The sequence below is a fragment of the Macrotis lagotis genome, chromosome 3 (assembly GCF_037893015.1).
Source record: "Macrotis lagotis isolate mMagLag1 chromosome 3, bilby.v1.9.chrom.fasta, whole genome shotgun sequence".
In the NCBI taxonomy this organism is placed as follows: domain Eukaryota; kingdom Metazoa; phylum Chordata; class Mammalia; order Peramelemorphia; family Peramelidae; genus Macrotis; species Macrotis lagotis.
In genome coordinates, this window is record NC_133660.1 from 9,215,326 (window position 1) to 9,234,785 (window position 19,460).

Sequence of the window (19,460 nt, forward strand, 5' to 3'; positions counted from 1 at the left end):
TGCCGCTGCGTGTACGTGACGTCTCCGTGACGTCGTCTCCTCGCGCCAGCTCTGTCCCCTTCTTCCGCGGGCTCCCCGGAAGCTGTCTGCGCGCGTGCGCGTGGAGGCGCGGCGCGTCCCCGGCTCGGGCTGTTGGCGCCGCTTGTGGCCGCGCCCTGTGCTCCCGGCCCACGCGGGCCTAGTTAGAACCTTCTGACTCCAGAACCCGCATTTCTCCACCGGGAGCCAATCATAAGCACGGCTTTGGTTTTCTTTTGTGCAGTTTTAAGGAAATTAAACCCGTTTCAGAAATGAAATATTGAAATACGATGTCACTGCCTTGGGGCACGATCAGGATTCGTTTTGTAACAGAAAAAAATGGTCCGAGTTTTTTGTGTAACCGCATCAACACACAATTTTCTTTTAAATTTAAATTTATTTTTTATTATATTTACATTTTATTTTTATTTTAATTTTAAACTTATGTTTCAACCACGTGTAAAGATAATTTTCAACAATCATTTTTGTAAAGTTTTGCAGTTCCACATTTTTCTCTTGCCCCCTCATGGTGATCCGTTACAGATTATATAACATGATTTTCTTAGCTACTGTTTTAGTAAATATGAAATGTCAATTTTATGTCAAGTGATTTAACAAAAATTACTTGAAGTAAGATAATTTGGCACCTTTGGTACAGATAAAGAAAGGCAGTAACTTAATTTAAACTAGCAAAAGGGTTACAGGGAAAGGTTGCTTCTACAGGGTGGCATGAGCAGGGTCACAGTGGGTACGTGGACTGGAACCTAGTTGGCTTTGAAGCTGGGAAACTATCCATTAGCTCCCCAACATAACATACACAGTGATTGATCAGCGAATTCCCACGCTTCCAATTCAAACTGAGAAGTCAGCTTGAGAGGAGCCATCTGGGCCAGGAGCCTCAGTGCGTCCCTTGGACTGGCACTCACTTCGGTTCGGCGCAGCCACGCCGGCTCACGTTGGCAGCTGCTGCATTAAATAATCGTAACATCCCATTCACGTTAAAGTGGAGGGTCTGCCCATCAAGGCATGCCCCATTCTCCGTGGGTTGCTAAAACGAGTTACTAAGCATTGCAGTCAGCATTCAAATTCAGCTCTCCTGACTTGAAGTCCTGCCACTCTTCCTACAGACTGTAGTAGAAGGTACCCTGGATTTAAAGTTAGCATCAGATTTAAAGCTGGAAGGATCCTTAGAGATCCTCATTTCAAGATCACACCCATGGAAAGCAGAGCCAGAATTTGAACTCAGGTGTTAGCACAGATACAGACATCCTTCCCCTAGAAGACCTGGGTTCAGATCTCAGCCCTGCTGCTATCAGTTCTAATCCCTCTTTTTCTATGTCCATGTCTTCATTCATAGGTATGGGCAACCATAAATGTCTATATTAATCAACCATATTTATTGAAACCCCACTCATGCAGCTAGCATTCATTAGGCTCCCACTGTATCCCAGATACTGTGATAGATGCTGAGGATACGATGACAGAAACTGCAAGTGTTCCTGTCCTCCAAAAAGGATACTTTGTATTAGAGATAAATAACGTGGACCATGAAAATTAAATATAAAGTTGATACAATGTCAATATAAAGTAATTTCTGTAGAGAAGACTAGCAACTGGTGAAGAAGATAGGTTTTTCAGAAGGGATAGCATTTGAGAAATCTCAAAGGAAACTAGGGATTTTTGAAGATATGGGGCACAGCCTCTGCAAAAGGGCTGCTTAATAGGTAATAATTGCCACCTAGGATATCTAGGACTTTAAAGTTTGCAAAATGCTTTACAGATATTGTCTGATTTTATCCTCACATCATTCCTGGGAAGTAAGTGCTATTATCCTCATTTTATACATGAGAAGATTGAGGCAACCATAGGTATAGTGACTTGCCTGGGGTTCACACAATTATTAAGTTTCTGAGACTCTCTCTTTCTCTGTTTCTAGTTCTGTTTCTCCCCTCTTCTCCTCCCTTTATACACATAGAAATATATTCAGTTTAAAAAAAAAAAAACCCGGGCTATTCCAAAAGTCTTCTGTTAGTTTTAAGAGAGCTTAAAGAATAAACTACAAGTTTAAGTTGTTAAAGCTTCACTAAAACTTTTAGGACACCCTGTTCTGAAGACTTTTATCATTTCTAAGCAATTTATAGTTTGCACTACTTCCTCTTATAGTTAATATTGCTTATCTATTTATTGGTGGAGTTTGTCTTCACAGTTGTGCAAGATTTCAGGAATGACTGACTATATCATCAACTTTAATTCTGACCGAAATTTTTTAACTGTACAATGATAAATAGCATTTAAATAGCATGGCCTTCTGAATTTAGCTTTTGTGTTTTTATTTGGAGTAAATTTTATTTAGACACTCTTGGATGAATTAGAACAGTAAGAAAGGAAGAGGTCATTGTAATTTTGCATGGATTCAGTGAACTGGTAGATGGCAACACAGACCTGAATTTACTCTGTCACTTAGTAGGCTGCTTCCTTCAACTGCCTCCTTGATCAGCCCAGAGAAGGCTGAACAAGGATTAGTAATCAGATACCCAGGCCTTCACATCTAGGTCACTGAATTCAGGCTGGAGTTGTCGGGGCCCAAAGCTGTTTTCCTTGGACAGCTGCTCAGTTCCATGAAGAAAACTGATAGTTTCTAGTGCCCATGTGAGATCTATTTTATGGAGAACTGTGTTTTTCTTTACAAAATCGGACACCTTTTTTATTTCTCTGTTTTGCTTTTCTTTTTATATTTTCACGTCTAGCACAGTGTCTGGAAATGATAGATGTTTAAATATGTATTGATTGATTAATTGATTTCATGTTCTTGACAAGATTTTAAAGTTTTTTTCTTCCTTTTTTTAAACTTGCATTTATATATTATTTCCAGTTTTTGTAATCTTTGTCAGTTTACTGGTTATAAGGGAAAAAGCTTAGAGGTATTTTAATTTACCTTTTTCCTCTCAGTGCTATGGAGGGATTTTTCATGTGGTTATTAATAATTTGCTATTGGTCTTCTGAGAACTGTGTTTATACAGTAGCTATAGTTTGACAAAGCAAGAATTTAATCCTCTAGACCTTATGGATTCCATTCTCATAGTTCCTGGACTCAACGTCTTTCGTTATTGACATAATTCCAAGTTCATTGTTCTTGTTTTTCTTCAAACTGGCAGTCTGAGAGGACTGAGAAGATGGAATTGTGTCAGCTCTAAGTATAGGGGATGCTGACCAGACTACCTTCCTACCAGTTGCTCCTGACAGTGACAATCATAGTGCATAATCTCAAAATTCCTTCATAGTATGGAAAGTAAGATTTGAGTTATAAAAAAATTCAGTATATTTCAGAAATACCTGTTGCAAAAAAGTGGACTCTACTTGCATAATATAAATTTAAGATCTTATTCAACTTCTTCAGAGCAACAGGGTAGAAAGATCTTGATTCCACATTCTGGATCCTTCCCTGCTTTCCTTATCCCAATTTGATACCATACATCTGATTTTCTTGCTCCATTTCTGGGGTTGAGCTACATTCCTGTCCAAGGTTAACTCTTTTGATGGGTTAAAGTTCATTAATCTTCTAATCTGGCAAAACGTCTTATTCCTGCCAACCTCTAGTGATAAGAACAGAAAGGAAACATGTACTTTAAAATGAGTCAACCATCTTTAGATATTTCACTAGCTGTTTATGAAACTCTGTAATATGGTGGTCTAAGAGACACTTCATTCAGCACTAGGTAATACAAAAGAGAATGACTTCTTACTTTTTGTGAACAGAATTAAATGAGTCCCCATATCTTTCCCCATATCTTTTTGTTGGAAAAAGACAGGGATATTTGAATATTTTTCATTTTTTATTTATTTTTTATCTTATTTTCATTTCCTATTTAGAACAGTTTTCACCACAAAAAAAAAAATTATCTATTAAGGACCATGCCAGTCGATCTCATTGGTGCTTCCTTCCTGGCTGCTTCCAGCCACCTGTACTCTAGCCTCCAATTTTGTCAGAAACTGAAGGCCCCCACCCCTGTGACCCTGGACGCCAACTGGTGGGCATATCACCTTGTCTTGCCTGGTCTCAGGACCACCACTAGCACTTCCCAGCCCTCTCTGGGCCTTGGGACCTTCTGCCCCACTCCCCATCCCCTTTCTAGCTTTAATTCTGAGAAGAGCAATCAAATTAACACTACAAAACCTACCAAATGCAGGTCAGTTAATTGTATTATGTCTCCAGTTACCATTCTGTCTGATTCCTGGGTCCCGAACAATCCTGCCTGGCCACCACTGCCCTTAGAGAAGCTCTCCCAACCTGCCCTTGAGGGAAGGGATGTTTCCTTTGTGTTTATTTGTACTGCCTCCTCTTAGCTTCGTGACTGGTACATAGTAAATATTTATTCATTTTTAAAAAATATTCTCTTTCCCAACTTCAAAAGTGGTCATTATAGAAGGAGGTAGGACTTCAGTTTCTTTTAGAAGGATGGAGCATTTTAGCTTTTAAAGACTGAGTAGAGATTCAGTGAGCATGCTGGGGAAGGGGAAAGGGGGAGGTTACTCTGAGTCAACAGGGCAGAAAAAAAGAGTAGAAATAGGACAGGAAGATAGTCTGTGTACAGAGGATAGTGAGTATTCAAGTTTAATTACAGCAGGACTTCTTAACCTGGAATTTATGAACTTGCTTTCTTCCTTTAATTTAGTAAATAAAACAAGCATTTTCATAATAGAACAATAAAAAAGATGATTGCACATGAAATTGCAAATACATAACAACTTGCTATTCCTTTTAAATAAATATATAAAATATATAACTTATTAGATACATTTTTTTTTCCTTTTTTTCTTCTCCCCCCCATGGTTACCTTTCCACACAAATAGGTATATAAATAGACACACACACACACACACATATATAAAAATATATATGGAAAGAGAGAGACATCTATATATATATATATATGTGTGTGTGTGTGTGTGCATAAAATTATACTGTACATACTTCTTTTTATGAGTTCTTTTCTGAATGTTGATGTCTTTCTTCAAATGCGCTTACTAGTTCATTTAAGTATTTATAATAACAATGACTTATTTGTTCAACGTCATTCTTAAAATAATATTGCTTTATAATACTATTATATATACTGTAGCCAATATTCTCTTAGTTCTGCACAGTTCATTCTTCATTGTTTTGTGTGGGTCTTCCCAGTTTTTCTGAGATCATTGTGCTCATCATTTCTTATAGTACCATAGTATTCCATCACAATCATATTCCACAACTTGTTCAACCATTTGCTTTATTAATATTTTGATAACAATTTCAAAATAATTGGTTCCTTTGTAATTCTATTTACTTTATGTGTTTAGAAACATTATTTTGAGAAGAGGTTCCTAGTTACTGGATTCCTTGGCACTAACGATTACAAAAAAGATTAAGAATCTCTGGCCTCGAGCAGAGCATGGGACAGAGGATAAAGAAGGAATCTGAGCTTTCCTTGGTGGGCACTGGATGGTTAGTGAGATAAGCCATCTCTGTTGTGTGGCAGACAGATGTGCCAGTGGATAGGTTGGAGTGAGGAGAATGTGGAGAGGCAAAGCCATGTTAGATTGATCAAAGCCAGGTATCTGTAAGGGCCTGGACTAGGGTGGGGGTGGTGAGAGTGTAGAAATGGGTGAAAAAATAAACTGGTTTGAGGAACTTTCAATATGAGAGGTGAGACATGAAAAAAAGTAAATAGTGACACAAGAGGTCACATATGGAGAATGAGATGAGTGATGGCACTGCCAGCCAAGAGAAAGAGTTTTTCAAAAAGATAATGAGTTGGGTTTGGTCATAAGCTATAAAGGATTTAGAGACTGAAGGGAACTTAAAGATCATCTTGTTCAGCCCCTTATTTTACACCTGAAGAAAATGAGGGGGTGAGGAGTAAAATGATTTGAGATAGCACAGATAGTAGCACAGTCAGGGTCCAAACTCAAATCTTCTGATTCTAAGATTAGAGATCTTTCCACTCTGGCATAGATTGAGTTTGGGGTGCCAGCAGTATATCTAAGTAGAGATAGGCCAAAGATGTTTGGAGGATGGGCAGGGAACCTCCAGACCATCTGGTCAAGGCAGCCACAATCTAGGAGCTTTTAAAGGCTGACTTAATTAAATGTTTGACCAGATAGAACAGATTCATTTTTAAGTTTTGGCCATTGGCAGAAAAAATGGTTCCCCACCCCATGTCTAAAGTACCAAAAAGGGGCAGAGCTGGACGTGAAAATTTGGTTAACTACAATGAGTTGATAGTTGAGTCCTAGGGATCAAATGAGTCTGACAAGGGAGAAAGTGCAAAACGAAGAGGACTGTTGGCAAAGCAATGGTGAACACCTAGCTTCAGGAGTCAGGAAAAGAGGAGGGACCAACAAGGAAAAGAGAAACAGCCTTGTGTAGCAGAATAGAGAAGGGACTTAGTAGTTCTGAACCCCTCTGGCAAGCTAGTGAAGGCAACGGATCTCCTCTTAGGATGTTTTTAAGAGCATCTATAGGGGGCAGCTAGATGGCACAGTGAATAAAGCACCAGCCCTGGAGTCAGGAGGAACTGAGTTCAAATCTAAACTCAGTCACTTAATAATTGCCTAGCTGTGTGACCTTGGGCAAATCACTTAACCCCATTGCCTTAAATAGATTTTTTAAAAGCATATATAAAAAAAATACATAAAGGAACAGCAAGATGGTGCAGTGGGTAGAGCATTGGCCCTGGAGTAAGGATGACCTGAATTCAAATCCAGCCACAGATACTGGCTGTGCAATCCTGGGCAAGTTACTTTAACTGCACTGCCTCCAAAAAACCCCAAAACAACAATATAAGATTACTAAGGGAACAAGTTATATTGAAATAAGGAAACATTTTTTTTCCCATCTAGCCTCACAAACAACCAAGATCTCTCCTTAGGTGGCCATGGACCCTAGATTAAGAATCCAGAATTTAGAGTCAGAAGACCAGGGTTCCTGTTCCAGCTCTTCCAAGGATGACTCTGGAGATGTTACTTCTCTTTTCTGAACCTTTGTTTCCTTTTCTGTAAAGAGAAGGGCTTGAGTAGATCTCTAGGGGATCCTGTTGCTCTGACATTGTCAGAGAAGGGAGAATTTATAGGGGCAGGAGGAGGACCAGCAGGGTGGGGTATTGTAGAAGTCAAAAGAGGAAATCGGTCGAACAACAAACATTTATTAGATACCCCCTCCATCCTCTACATTTTGCTAAGCACTGGGTAGACAAAGAAAGGCAAAAAAGATTCTCCTTATTCTCAAGGAGCTCACAGTCTAAGGGAGAGACAACATGTAAATAGCCTTGTACAAGCAAAGTTGTAGGCAGGATAAGTTGGAGATGGATCAGCCCAGGAAAAGTACTGGAAATAAGGGAGATTGGGCAGGATTTTTTGGTAGAAGATGGGATTTTAGCTGGGACTTGAAGAAACAATGGAAGCCAAAGAGGAGAGATGAGGAAACCGAGTTGGGAAACAGACAGGAAAGTGCCCAGAGCTGGGGGTGAAGTTTCTTGTTCAAGGAACCTCAAGGAGGCCAGTATCACTGGCAGAGAAGTTCAGAAAGATGTGGCCTAGAAATCATGTCTTTGGATTGAGCTATTAGAAGTTTGTTAGTGGTCTCTGAGCAAACTATTTCAATAGAATGGTAAAGGTCAGAGCCAGATTTCAAGGAATTAAACAGAGTGAGGTAGAACTATCCATAGATAGCTTTTTAAAAAAGATACTTCACTGTGAAGGGAAGATTGATTGGATTTCATACTCTTTTGGGCACTTAACATCATACTTGGATGAACCAGTGAATTTGGGGAGATTCCTTTTTTTGGAGGGGGGGAGATTCCTATATCCCCAGGTCCAACAGGGTTGTGCAAGATTTATTATCTGGGAACAGTGAACTCCTGGAAAGGATGATAAGCAGGGGAGTGAGTTTAACTTGAAAAAAAAAAAGTTGCTCCTTTTATAATTGAAAAAAAAAAAAGACTTGCAGTTTGGGCATAATGAAAGTCTAGTTTATAGCACCTGGTCATTGGGCAAGTACTCTGCCAAGCTATGCCAAGGAGATTTATCACCTCTTGGGGGGGTAGTCAGCTCCTCCCATCTTCAAGAGCTGCTCTGTGGAGAAACGACCTTCTTGACTCCAAATAGAAATAAATCTCACTCATGTATGGGTCCTCAGTAATAACTGTGAAGGTTATGCACCAGGGCCACTTGGATGAGAAGTGACTGCCTTCCACTATTCCCTTCTCAAGGGCATGCCAATTCAGTTCCCCGGGACGTATTTTACCCAGGCCTATGTACTTTCGTGAGGCTGTCCAGTTTCATGTCTATCAATAAGCAAAAGCTTATGCTTGTTATTTCTTAAATGTACCATCCCTTCCATTATACTGTCTGTTTCTTGTTTCTCTCAGTCCCCACGCTGTATTTGCTAGCATTTTTAACTCAATGGCAGACAAAAAAACTGTCTCTGGTTCCTTGCTCCTTAATTTTCTACATTGAGATTATTTTGCCTTTTAATTGATCTTGTCCTCATTAATAGAAAGACCCCTTCTCATATAGCCCAGATCTATAAGGACTTTTTGTGACAGCAATATTGCTGAGCAAGTGAAAACTTTATAAATTTACATCTTTTCCTGGGGAAGGAAGGGAGAACACTATAGCCTGGGATTTGCCTTTATGATTCCATTAGATATACAGGACATTTATCTTAAATTTTAGTGTGGAATTTATGAAAACATATACAGGAATCCTTAAGGGATCATTGTCCAGTAAGATTCACCTGAAGGTAGGTTTTTAAACCAGGTTAATTAACTGCATCTGAGATCACAGAACACTGCACTCTCTGATTGGGGAGGCCCCTAATTTTTTAATTCTTATTTTATCATGGTGTTTTTCTTGTAGAGTCAAAAAAAACTCCCTAACCAACCCCTTTGCAAAACCAAGATAGACAACTTCAACATTTATTTCCATCAAAAATAGCTTTTTAGAAAGATTCTCATATGTATTTTGAAAGACCTCTCCATTCAGTGGAATGACTAATAGCTATCTTTTATTGAAGAGCAAATGTTCAAAAGACACATCATTAGTTTTATTAGGCAATAAGGGTATGCCCTTTATTTGTTGGACTCTGGATAATGCATGACAAGTGAGAGTACTTTAACCAGAGCGACACGTAGTATATACCACATAGTCTAACCATGAAGTACATTAAAGAATTTTACTCGAGATAGTCAATGAAGGATTCTAGATTTTTCAGTAAGTGAAATAGGTTTATAAAGTCCTATGCCCTTAGAATGTCTTATAGCTTCATTATAAAAATGTGATCAAATTCAACAACTAACAGGCCATAGACATTTGAGGATGGGATAAGAGGGGATGGATCTGTGATTTCATTGGAAAGGGGACTTTCAAATGAGGGAACTCCCTCTACCAATCTGGTCAACACTTTCTCTTCAATTGATTGTTAGAGTTGTACATAGGCAATTAGAGCTTAAGTGACTTGCCCAGTGTCTGTTGGGGGCAACAAATTTTATTAATATTTCAGTAGGAACACTATTTCTACAGGATTGGCCTTTTTTGCTTAACCTCATTGACCTGGTACTTGGCATCTACCTCTACAATTTATATGTAAAACTTGAGAGCAAATTTTCCAGTATAAATAAGAATGCTAAAGACAAACAATTGTCCTCTCTTAGGATTTTATATAATACATGTGAAGGAGGTTATGTTCATATCTTATTCTATGCCACCCTTTGTCCAGATTATTCTCAGCATCAATTGATCAGAGCTCCAAATGGTGTCTGGGGTGATTAATTGATTGAGAGACCCCTCATTATAAGACTGAGATTTTGGAAAAGGAGATGGAAAGTATCTAATAAAGATCTATCCTTAAATTTGGCTATATACATACATGTGCATACATATATGTATATATACATATATATGTATACTATATATATGTATATATGTGTTTTTTCCTCCCCTATTTCTAATTTAGGGAGCTCTGAATAGTTTTTTGGTCCCTCTTGCTTATAGGAAATTTAAACCAACCATTTTAATAGTCTTTTCTTGGAACTTTTAACTTTAGTCTCAGAGTTACCCGTGACTGAGTAGGCCAGGGCTCAAGCACCATGCTTTGAGTTGAGTCTTTGTGTTGATGTCAGCTCTCTCTCCATCCATCCATTCATTCATAGCAAGTGCTCAATAAATGTGCAAGAGCTGGGAGGATTACAAAAAAGTGAAACTCAAAAGGGAATAATTGTAGAGGAAGACAAGGACAAAAATAATTTAAAATCTGTAAATGAATAGAATTTAAGCATCTTAAGATAGATACAAAGTGTCATAAAATTTTATTAGAGGAAAAGTTCACTTCTAATTGAAGGATGGGTCCCCAAAGATAAAGAAGTCTTCAAAAGGAGGTGGTATCCAAGTTGAGTCTGGAATGGTGGCTAGAATAGAGATGAATGGCAGGTTATTACAGTGGGAAGAAGGAGAAGAGGGAGAGGAAAGTGCATAGTTCAGATGCTAGACTCCCTGGCCTAGCCTAGGGTGGTAAAAATCATGGCAGAGAATCCCAAAAGCCCTAGGTATGAGACCTAGGTAATTTACCTCTGTCTTAGGGACAATGGTCATTATTGGCATTTTGCTTTATACAGATTCTTGGCAGGAAGGGAACTGAGGTACAGGGATCCTTAGTCAGTTTTGGGTACTAGGCACATGCCATGATAAGGTTGTGTGTGTGTGTGTGTGGTTTTTCACACCAAAAAATATGGAACTCAAATTATAGAGAACATCTCAAAGATTTGAGGAACTCTTTCCTCTCCCCTCCTCTCTCTTTTCTCCTATCCCCTCTCTCTTTTTTCATAGTCCTCCTCTTCTTCCTCCCTCTTTTCCTTCTCTCTTCTTCCCTTCATTTCCCCAAACCCCTCCTTCCCACCAGGCATCTAAGACACCTTCCTCAGAAAAGGGAAAGTCACTTAACTTCTCAGTGCCTTAGGTTCCTCACCTGTAAAATAAGGAGCTTGGACTCCTTAGCCTTTTAAGCTTGTTTCTAACTTTGTGATTCCCTCCAATTTAAAAGTGAATTCATTTAGACTTGCTTATCATGTCTAGCTTTCCCAGCCAGCCTTAGTTTTTATAGAGTCTTTTCCAAAAAGTTTCAAATTAAAGTCTGCTCTGGCTGCCTTTCACACTGCCCCTTTTTTTCACTATTTAGGTGCTGTTTTCTCTCTAGGCTTGTTATCTTGGCATCTGTAGCCTTTTCTACATATACACATACATATATGTCTGTACACAAATACATATTTTTGATAACTGTATTTCAATATAATTGATTTGTGAGAATTTTCAGCAGTTGGTCTTTTTATAAGAAATCTTTCTTGATCCCCCTTAATACTAATGCCTTCCCTGAGTTTATTATTCCCAGTTTACCATATATGTATACGTATGTGTGTGTAGATATATAGACACACAGGTGCATGCACTTGTAATTCAGACATCCACATGTTGTCTTCCCCATTAAGCTCCTTGAGAGAAAGGAGGGTCTTTTGCTTCTTGCTTTGTATTCTTACCGCTTAGTAGGTGCTTTCAAAACCACTTGTTGGCTGATGGATTGTCTCTGCAATAATAGTTTGTCACTGTACCCACTTCTCACCTCCTTCTAGGTCCTGGAGACCAGCAAAGTGAAGGCCTCTGCTTTGGAGCAAGGCTTCCTAAAATGAAAGGAGAAAGAAGTGAAACTGTAGAAAGGGGGCAAAATCTGCACCCCCTATGCTTAATGATTAATGGAGAGCGCTTTATTGACCTTAGGTCCTGAGGATGGACTTTGGAATCTGCCCTTTGCCTGAAGATAAACCTGATTGTCCCAGGTCCTGAGGTTGTTCCCTTGCCGGGCTGCGAGCAGAGCAGCTCCCTGGTGGCTGCTGGCCGGCCTGCCTGCCTGCCTGCCCCGAGCTGCTGCTGTGGCCCCACTCCCAGGCAACATGATCATCCTCACCGTGCTTTTCCTCTGCTTCATTTCCTCTTACTCTGCATCCGTTAAAGGTGAGTGTGGGCTGCCCAGGGCTTTTTACCAACCAAATACCTGGGAGTGAAAATGGCAAATTTGGGACAGGACCCCAAAAGTCCTGCCTGAAGCCTTTTTTTCCAGAATGGCTCTGAAGACAGAACTGGGGTGGGGGGGTAGGGAGATGGAAAACACACTTGGAAGGTGACATGCATTGAAAAAAACTGGGCTTTCTGGGAGTTTTTTAGTCTGCCAAACCAAGTTGTTTTTTTTTTTTTTGCTTGAATCACCCATTCACACTTTCCTTTAAAAAAAGAAGAAAAAAGAAAAAGAAGCCTGCTCTTGTTTTGGGGAGCTCTTTGCTGTTCATTCATGGAGTTTCTCCCTCATTTGACTTGTAAAAAGGAGGTCTAGAGCCATGATTTTCTCCCGAGTTGCTTAGCAATGCAATGCTCAGGAGCCCTTTACCTTCAGGAACAATCAGACCCCAGTTTGAATCGGACTTGGGGACTACTCTTAACTTCCAGTAATAAACAATTTTCATAGTTTTGGCCAGAGAAACATGAATGGGAATTGTTAAGAATCAGTTAAAGTTTGATGACATTTATCATACCAAAAGCTGCAATACCATCAACAATTTTAAAGAATTACAGTTCTATTAAGTGGAAATTTGTCATTTTTGAAAAGGAAAATGACTAATTCATGCTTTGTTTTTAAGATACAATTAATTTGTATCTTATATCACATGTATCTATATATGATTTAATTCAGAGTAATAAATACTCTTAATTTAAAAAAGTTCTTATACAGTATGATGTATCTGGTGGAGGACAAGCTTAAAATAACCTTTTATATTAGACTCAATAGAGCACTGTTTCACTAACATCTTAGTATGTATGATAAATGATCCTTCTTCAGTTTTGAAGCAAATACTACTTGGGCTAGTCATCCTAAAACATTTAAAAGAGGCCAAGGAACTTAGAAAGTTTACTATTAGGTAATAATACAAACAGCTCATTCATGATATCTTTTCCCCGATGAGAATTGTGTTTGATGTATTCATGGTTTTTAAAATTCAAAGGATACTGTGATCTTTTCAGGACTTTTTGTAAAGTAAAAATGAATTTATGAATGAAATTACCATTCTTGATTGCTTGGGCAAAAAAGGGAAGGTTTAGAATTGATATGTGTGATTAACTTAAACTCACCACACTAAATTTTTGTGTTCATCATAAATTTTTCTTCAGTTCTGAGGGTGTGTAAAGAATACTGGATTTAGAATCAGCAGTCCAGGGGCTCAAGTTCAAGCCCTGCCATTTACAACATTTGTGACCTTGGGCAAGTCATTTAACCTCTTTATGCCTCATCTAAGAAGCCCAATCTAAGGCAACACTTAAAATGTTCAATAGAAGTCCAGTAAAAGGTTCATGAGGCTAAGCCTGGGGAGCATCTAGTCATTTGTTGAGAAACAGAACCAGTACAGATAATAGTTTCAAACATTAAGCCCAATTGTGTTATTGTTTGAAAAATACTGAAGAGAGGGGTTGCTTTGAATTATTAGCTTTTTCACTTTCTATTGATCTGAAATATATTTCTGGAAGCATCTAATAAACACTTTTTTTAGGGTTTTTTTTTTTGCAAGGCAAACAGGGTTAAAGTGGCTTGCCCAAGGCCACACAGCTAGGTAATTATGAAGTGTCTGAGGTCGAATTTGAACCCAGGTACTCCTGACTCCAGGGCCTGTGCTTTATCCACTACGCCACCTAGCTGCCCCTAATAAACACTTTTTAAAAGTCTTTTCCCCCAGTACTGAATATCCAGGGTCACAAAATAGGGGAAGGATGATATTTGGGATTGCTAATAGTTTGAGATGTACATATAGGGTGTGCCAAGTATATTAATAAAGAGCCCAGGACTTAACAGCTGTCCCTACCCAGACACTGCAGCCTTCTGTATTATACAGTACCATGATTTAATTATAGAATTGGCATGGTCCTTTTAATGACTGATGCCTATTTGTTAATAGTTCACAGTGAAAACCAGCCTATCCTCAACTTTTGACCCCAATCTAATATCTCAAAATATTTATATTGATATTGATATCCTTTGGGATAAGTTAATGAAGTTTAGATAAAACTATCCAATAAACCTCCACTTTTTTGGGAGAGGGAGGTGGTAGGGATAGAAGAATAGGTGAAGATCTGGGTGGTTCCTTAAGGACAGGAGATGCTGGGGGGGGGGGGAGTTTAGGGTAGGAGAAAGAATTAAGGAGTGGGGGGAGGTTGGGATAAACCAAAGATATATTCCAAGGGTAAAGGAATCAAAGGATTTAAATTGTCTATCTCTTCTTATTTACACTTGTTAATAATATTCCATCCATTCCCAGCCTAGGCCACATGCTGTTCAGATTTCAGGCCTTCTAATTTTGGCTCCAAAGACTTAAGTTCCACTTGAATACTCCCCAATTTTCACTCTTTGCTTCTGAAAGTTCTCTGGAATAGCTCCTATGTTTAGATCACATTTTCTTTTCTTTTTAATCTGTTAATATTTTTTTTTGTCCTGCCATAACAAGAATTTCTCTGTTCCTAAAGAAGGCTTTGCCCCAAATTGGTCAATGCATTGAAGAAGTCTGAAAATATGTGCAGTGTACCACATGCAAGGACCTTCTCCCTTTGCAAAGGGGTAGGGTGGGTCTGTCTTTTCATAGTTCTTCTTTGGAGCCTGACTTGGTTTTTAGTAATGTTCTCGCTCACGCTTTCTGTGGCTGATCTTTCATTGGATTCACCTTCTTGTCCATTTTCCACCTTGATTCCTCCTCTGGCACCTAGTAGGTGCTTAACTAGTAGGTGCTTAATAATGCTTGTGGACTTATGGTCAGTGGTAGCATTCAGTCTCGGAGGCTTCTGCCCAGATCTTTACCATTTTCCCTTTCTTTCTCTTTTGGTCTTTGCACTGCATTCTTCCCTTTTTAAAAAATATGTGTCTCAATCTCAAGTTCCATTCCCTGCCCTGAAAGAATGGTAATAATGCTCTGTGTATTTCTTTTCTTCACTCCAGCTTGATGCCAATCTTTCTTATTAATTTAATTTATTATTTAATTAATTGGCTTAATCTTACATAAATATCAAGTGACAAATAACCTTAAGAGCATTTCAGCACATACCACTTTATATTCTGATGACTAAATCTTTTTCTTCTAGTATCATTAATTTTGGTAACTTCTGACACTTTTTTAATCTAAATCTGTGTAACACATCCAACACATTGTTACCTCTATATTGGGTTCTTTCTTAAATCCTTTATTGTTTTTTAAATTTTGTACCACTTATCTCTCTCTTCCTTCTACCTTTTATTTATAGCCTTTTCTCTTCTTCCCTGGAATTTTCCCACTGATTTCCATCTGTTTTTACTCCAAGGTTCTACCCACTTTTTAATCATTTTGTTCTTCTCTTCAGATCTCAGTTGTGGTTTATCTCTACCTTATCTTCTTGTTTAAGCCAATTAACTATTATTCTATTCATTTGAGCTTGACTAAACAGGATGGGAATTCCTTTTTTTAAAGCTATTTCCTAAAAAGTCCCTAAAACTAAGGAGATTATACTACTTTTAATTAAATTTTGGAGTAAGAGTTAAGAATGGCCGAATTTATACTTAAATTGATTGTGGAAAGTACTGAATTTGGAGGGCTGAGATATCATTTGCTACCTCGGACCAACAGGTGTCCCCTCTGGGCTGCACTTGCCTCATTTGTAAAATAAGGGGGTTGAATTATGGAATCTTTGAGATGGACCCAGGATGGAAGGCAACCCTGCTAAATGCTAAATATAAAACTAGCTCTCTCTCTCTCTCTCTCTCTCTCTCTCTCTCTCTGTATATATATATATATATATATATATATATATATATGTATATGTCTCTCTCTCTCTCCATATATATATATATATATATATATATATATATATATATATATATAAAATGAAGTAACAGCAGAGAGTACAGAGTTTCTCCATGTCTAACTAGCTAAAAGTAAAAATAATACCACCAGATATAAATACTGATGGGATAAAAAAGATAACAAGAAAGCAGCAATATACTTGGGCATCTGTTTCCCACAGATATATCTAAATCTCTCTGGGTTTAAACACACATATGTGCATATATAGTATATGTGTGTATTTGTAAATATGCATCCAAACAAGATGCTTCTAAGTTACTGAGAATATCAAATATGTGAGAAAAAATTTTGAAAAAATTGCTGTCCTTATTTAAAATGTCTGCTTCATGACCATGGGGGGAAAATTTTTGTTCCCATGTATTATTCTCATATTATTTTTATTGATAATAGAAAAGTTTAAAAAAAAACACAGCAGAGTCATGATGAAATGAGCCAACTTTAGAGCATACCAAGGAAAGATGTCTTTTTTCTACAAATAGATTTTATAGCCAAATAGAACCTAGTATTCCCCCTTGAACAAATAATCTTCACTTTAAATTGCTTTCTAAGCTGCTTCTTCCTAGTAGTAATAGTCAAAAGCTATTCTAATATATCATATTGTTTTCATTGTTATTTTGACTAATAATAGGAAAATTTTCAGAACAAAACAAATTTTTAAAAAACCCAATGAACATGTCTTGGCAACATTTGGAAATATTTATTTTATGGCTATATCTGTATTTATTTGTAGTTTTTTATTATATTTGTATTTAATTTTTGAAGCAACAATCATGTGAGTTAGATGAGGGCTCATTTTTGGTTTTGTGGAAAGAGGGAGTGGAACCATTACCAATGATTTCACAAGGTTCAGGGAAATCCTGGTGGGAAATCTCCTTTTCCTAATTCAGATCAGCAGCTGTTTCACAAGCTCAGTCCTTGAAGAATTGTCTGCAGCACTTATGAAGTGACTTTTCCAGGGTGTCATTGCCAGTACATGTCTCAAGAAGGACTTGAACTCAGGACTTCCTTCTAGTTCCCCTCATCTTTCTCTAACTTACTAACTGGTGAAATTTTTTTCTCTTTCAATTCAATTGAGTAAACATTTATTAAGTGCCTATCTGGTGCCAGGCACTATGCTAAGAACCTGTGATATAAATAAGAAAGAAAAAGGACAGCCCCTGATCTCAAAGAATTAGTAATCTAATGGAGGAATTTACAGTTGAATCTTCTAACAAACTTGGCAGATTTCCATAATGACAAACCCCCTAGACACAGCTTTAAGGGGCAAAGGCTTTAAGGAAATAGAAGAATTAATGGTAGGTCCAAGGTCTTGCCACCACTTATTTTGACAGCTTCCTGGATAAGGCACCTAGCCTTAGGTGAAAGAAGCAAATAAGATATGCCCCAATGGACCTATTAAGCAGATCATGAACCGTGGCCTGATGTTTGTCCTTCATTTTCGAAGCAAATCATGACATCAGGGAGGTGATGCCATGACAGACTTATGAGTTGGACTTGGGTGAGGGGGTGCCCTGCTAAGTCACCAGCCTCACCTTCTCCTCCAGAACCACAGAGGTCCAGTGGCCAGATATGAATCAGGACGACTGTAGGTGGCCCTGGATGCGAGGCAGTCAGGGTTAAATGACATGCGCCCATGATCACACAGCTAGGAAATGGCAAGTGTCTGAGACTGGATTGGAACTCCCATCCTCCTGAATCCAAGGCCAGTGCTCTGTCCACTGTGCCACCTAGCTGCCCTTCAAGTATGCCACCATGACCTGTAAATAAAAGGATGCTTTTGCTGAGAATTATCAGTTTCTATGCCCATTGTCATCATCGTGCTTAATAAATTATAAAGTATTGCCTATGAATGACCAATCCACGACCTTGAGTGAGTCACTTAAGCCTAAATGCACCACATCCCTAATCCATATCTGGCCACTGGACCCAGATGCTTCAGAGGAGACAGTGAGGCTGGTGGCCTAGCACAGCCCTCTTACTCCAGTCCAGTTCATGCGCTTGTCGCAGCATCAACTCCCTGATGTTGTGGTTTTTGAGAACGAAGGACAAACATCCACATCATTACGTATGAGACCTTGGTTATATGCTTGTTGATTAATTCAGTATAACCTAGGTGTGCTCTTGGTGAGTGTCTCATTGAGTATTTGGGATGTGGTAGTGATGCACCCAGCTCACCTTGACTTGGGTACTCCCCTCTTCAACCCTCAAAGACGTCAAAGTGTCTCCTTATTAATCAGGTGTGGCTCCACTTAGGTGATCAGCCTGGTGATTTGGTTTGGTTTTGTTGGTTGACACTAGGTCTCTCCTGTCGCACCCAGGCTAGGAGCACAGATCCTCTTGATGAACAGTATTGAAGTTTTGGGCTGCTCCTTGATCAGTCAGGTGGCCCTGGCTCCTGAGCCTGACCATGTAGATTCTAGATGGAGCCTACTGACTTCAGTCCCACAGTAGTTTACAAGTCCCCAAATTTGAGCCACTCACCAGTTGGGGGTCCATAGACAGCAGAAATTAGAGGTGCCCACCGAACTCAACAGCCTCAGGAGTTGGTTAAGGGCTGCTCTACATAGGAATTCTTCTCCTGTCTCACCTTTACCCACAGCTGAGCAAGTTTGTGAGGAAAGCCTCACTGTCCAAATTGTAAAGAGTATATTCATAGAGTATGATGTAGTCTGTAATTACAGAATTGTTGAAATGTAGTTAGTTCTGTTATAAATGTGACCTGTTTTCCTAAAAATCACCCTAAATCACCTATCAAAAATTGTGCAACAGAATCCCCAGTTTGTAGCAAAAATGAGATTAGGCCCACATGTCCAAAAAATTGTCAATGACTCATTTAAAAAAAAGATAAACCTAGTAAAAATGATAACACAGTTTTGTATATGTCAAATGGTTATGGAAAACATAAATATTAATAAATAGTGGCCCAACCATTGAGCCTTAGCTGGTAACCTGGATGACTGTGGTGGCTCTGAGTGAGAGGGCATTCTCTTTGGGTCAAAACTCTGCTCTTTGAGCTGAAACTGTAGCCAGGGTAGGGGTGAATAGCTGCAAACTAATGCTTTCTCCACCCATAACTTCCATATGCACCAGAAGATATGCTGTAAATATGATCCCATACCCAGAAAAAGACCTGAAGTTTGCTTGTGGGTGTCAGAAGAGTTGCAGGTTCTGAGAAATTGGGTTTCTAAGTATGATTTTCTGCATTCTTACTATTTGATGCCTAGGTTGGTGAAGAATGACAACCTTTAAATGAACTTGAACCTATTCAAGTTTGGGCAAAGTGACTGTTTGGTTAGTGACCCCCTCCCCCAGAGATAACTTCATACAAGAAGAAGTTCTTTAAATCATTTTTCAAGAGAGAGTGAATTAGTGATGGGGACATCTAGGTGGCACAGTGGACAGAATTCTGGCCCAGGAGTCAGGAGGACCAGAGTTCAAATCCAGCCTCAGACACTAGCTAGGTGACCCTAGGCAAGTTGCTTAACCCCA

General features: G+C 38.8%; 1 protein-coding gene across 1 annotated transcript in view; it reads left to right on the forward strand.

The window, feature by feature from the left end:
* The first annotated feature begins 11,885 nt into the window (after positions 1-11,885).
* Positions 11,886-19,460, forward strand: part of MTTP (microsomal triglyceride transfer protein) — a 61,659-nt gene continuing 54,084 nt past the window's right edge. Inside the window, exon 1 of the mRNA XM_074228098.1 lies at positions 11,886-12,054. Coding sequence (XP_074084199.1) covers positions 11,994-12,054 — 61 coding nt within the window. The 5' untranslated portion in view covers positions 11,886-11,993. The remainder of the gene's footprint in view (positions 12,055-19,460) is intronic.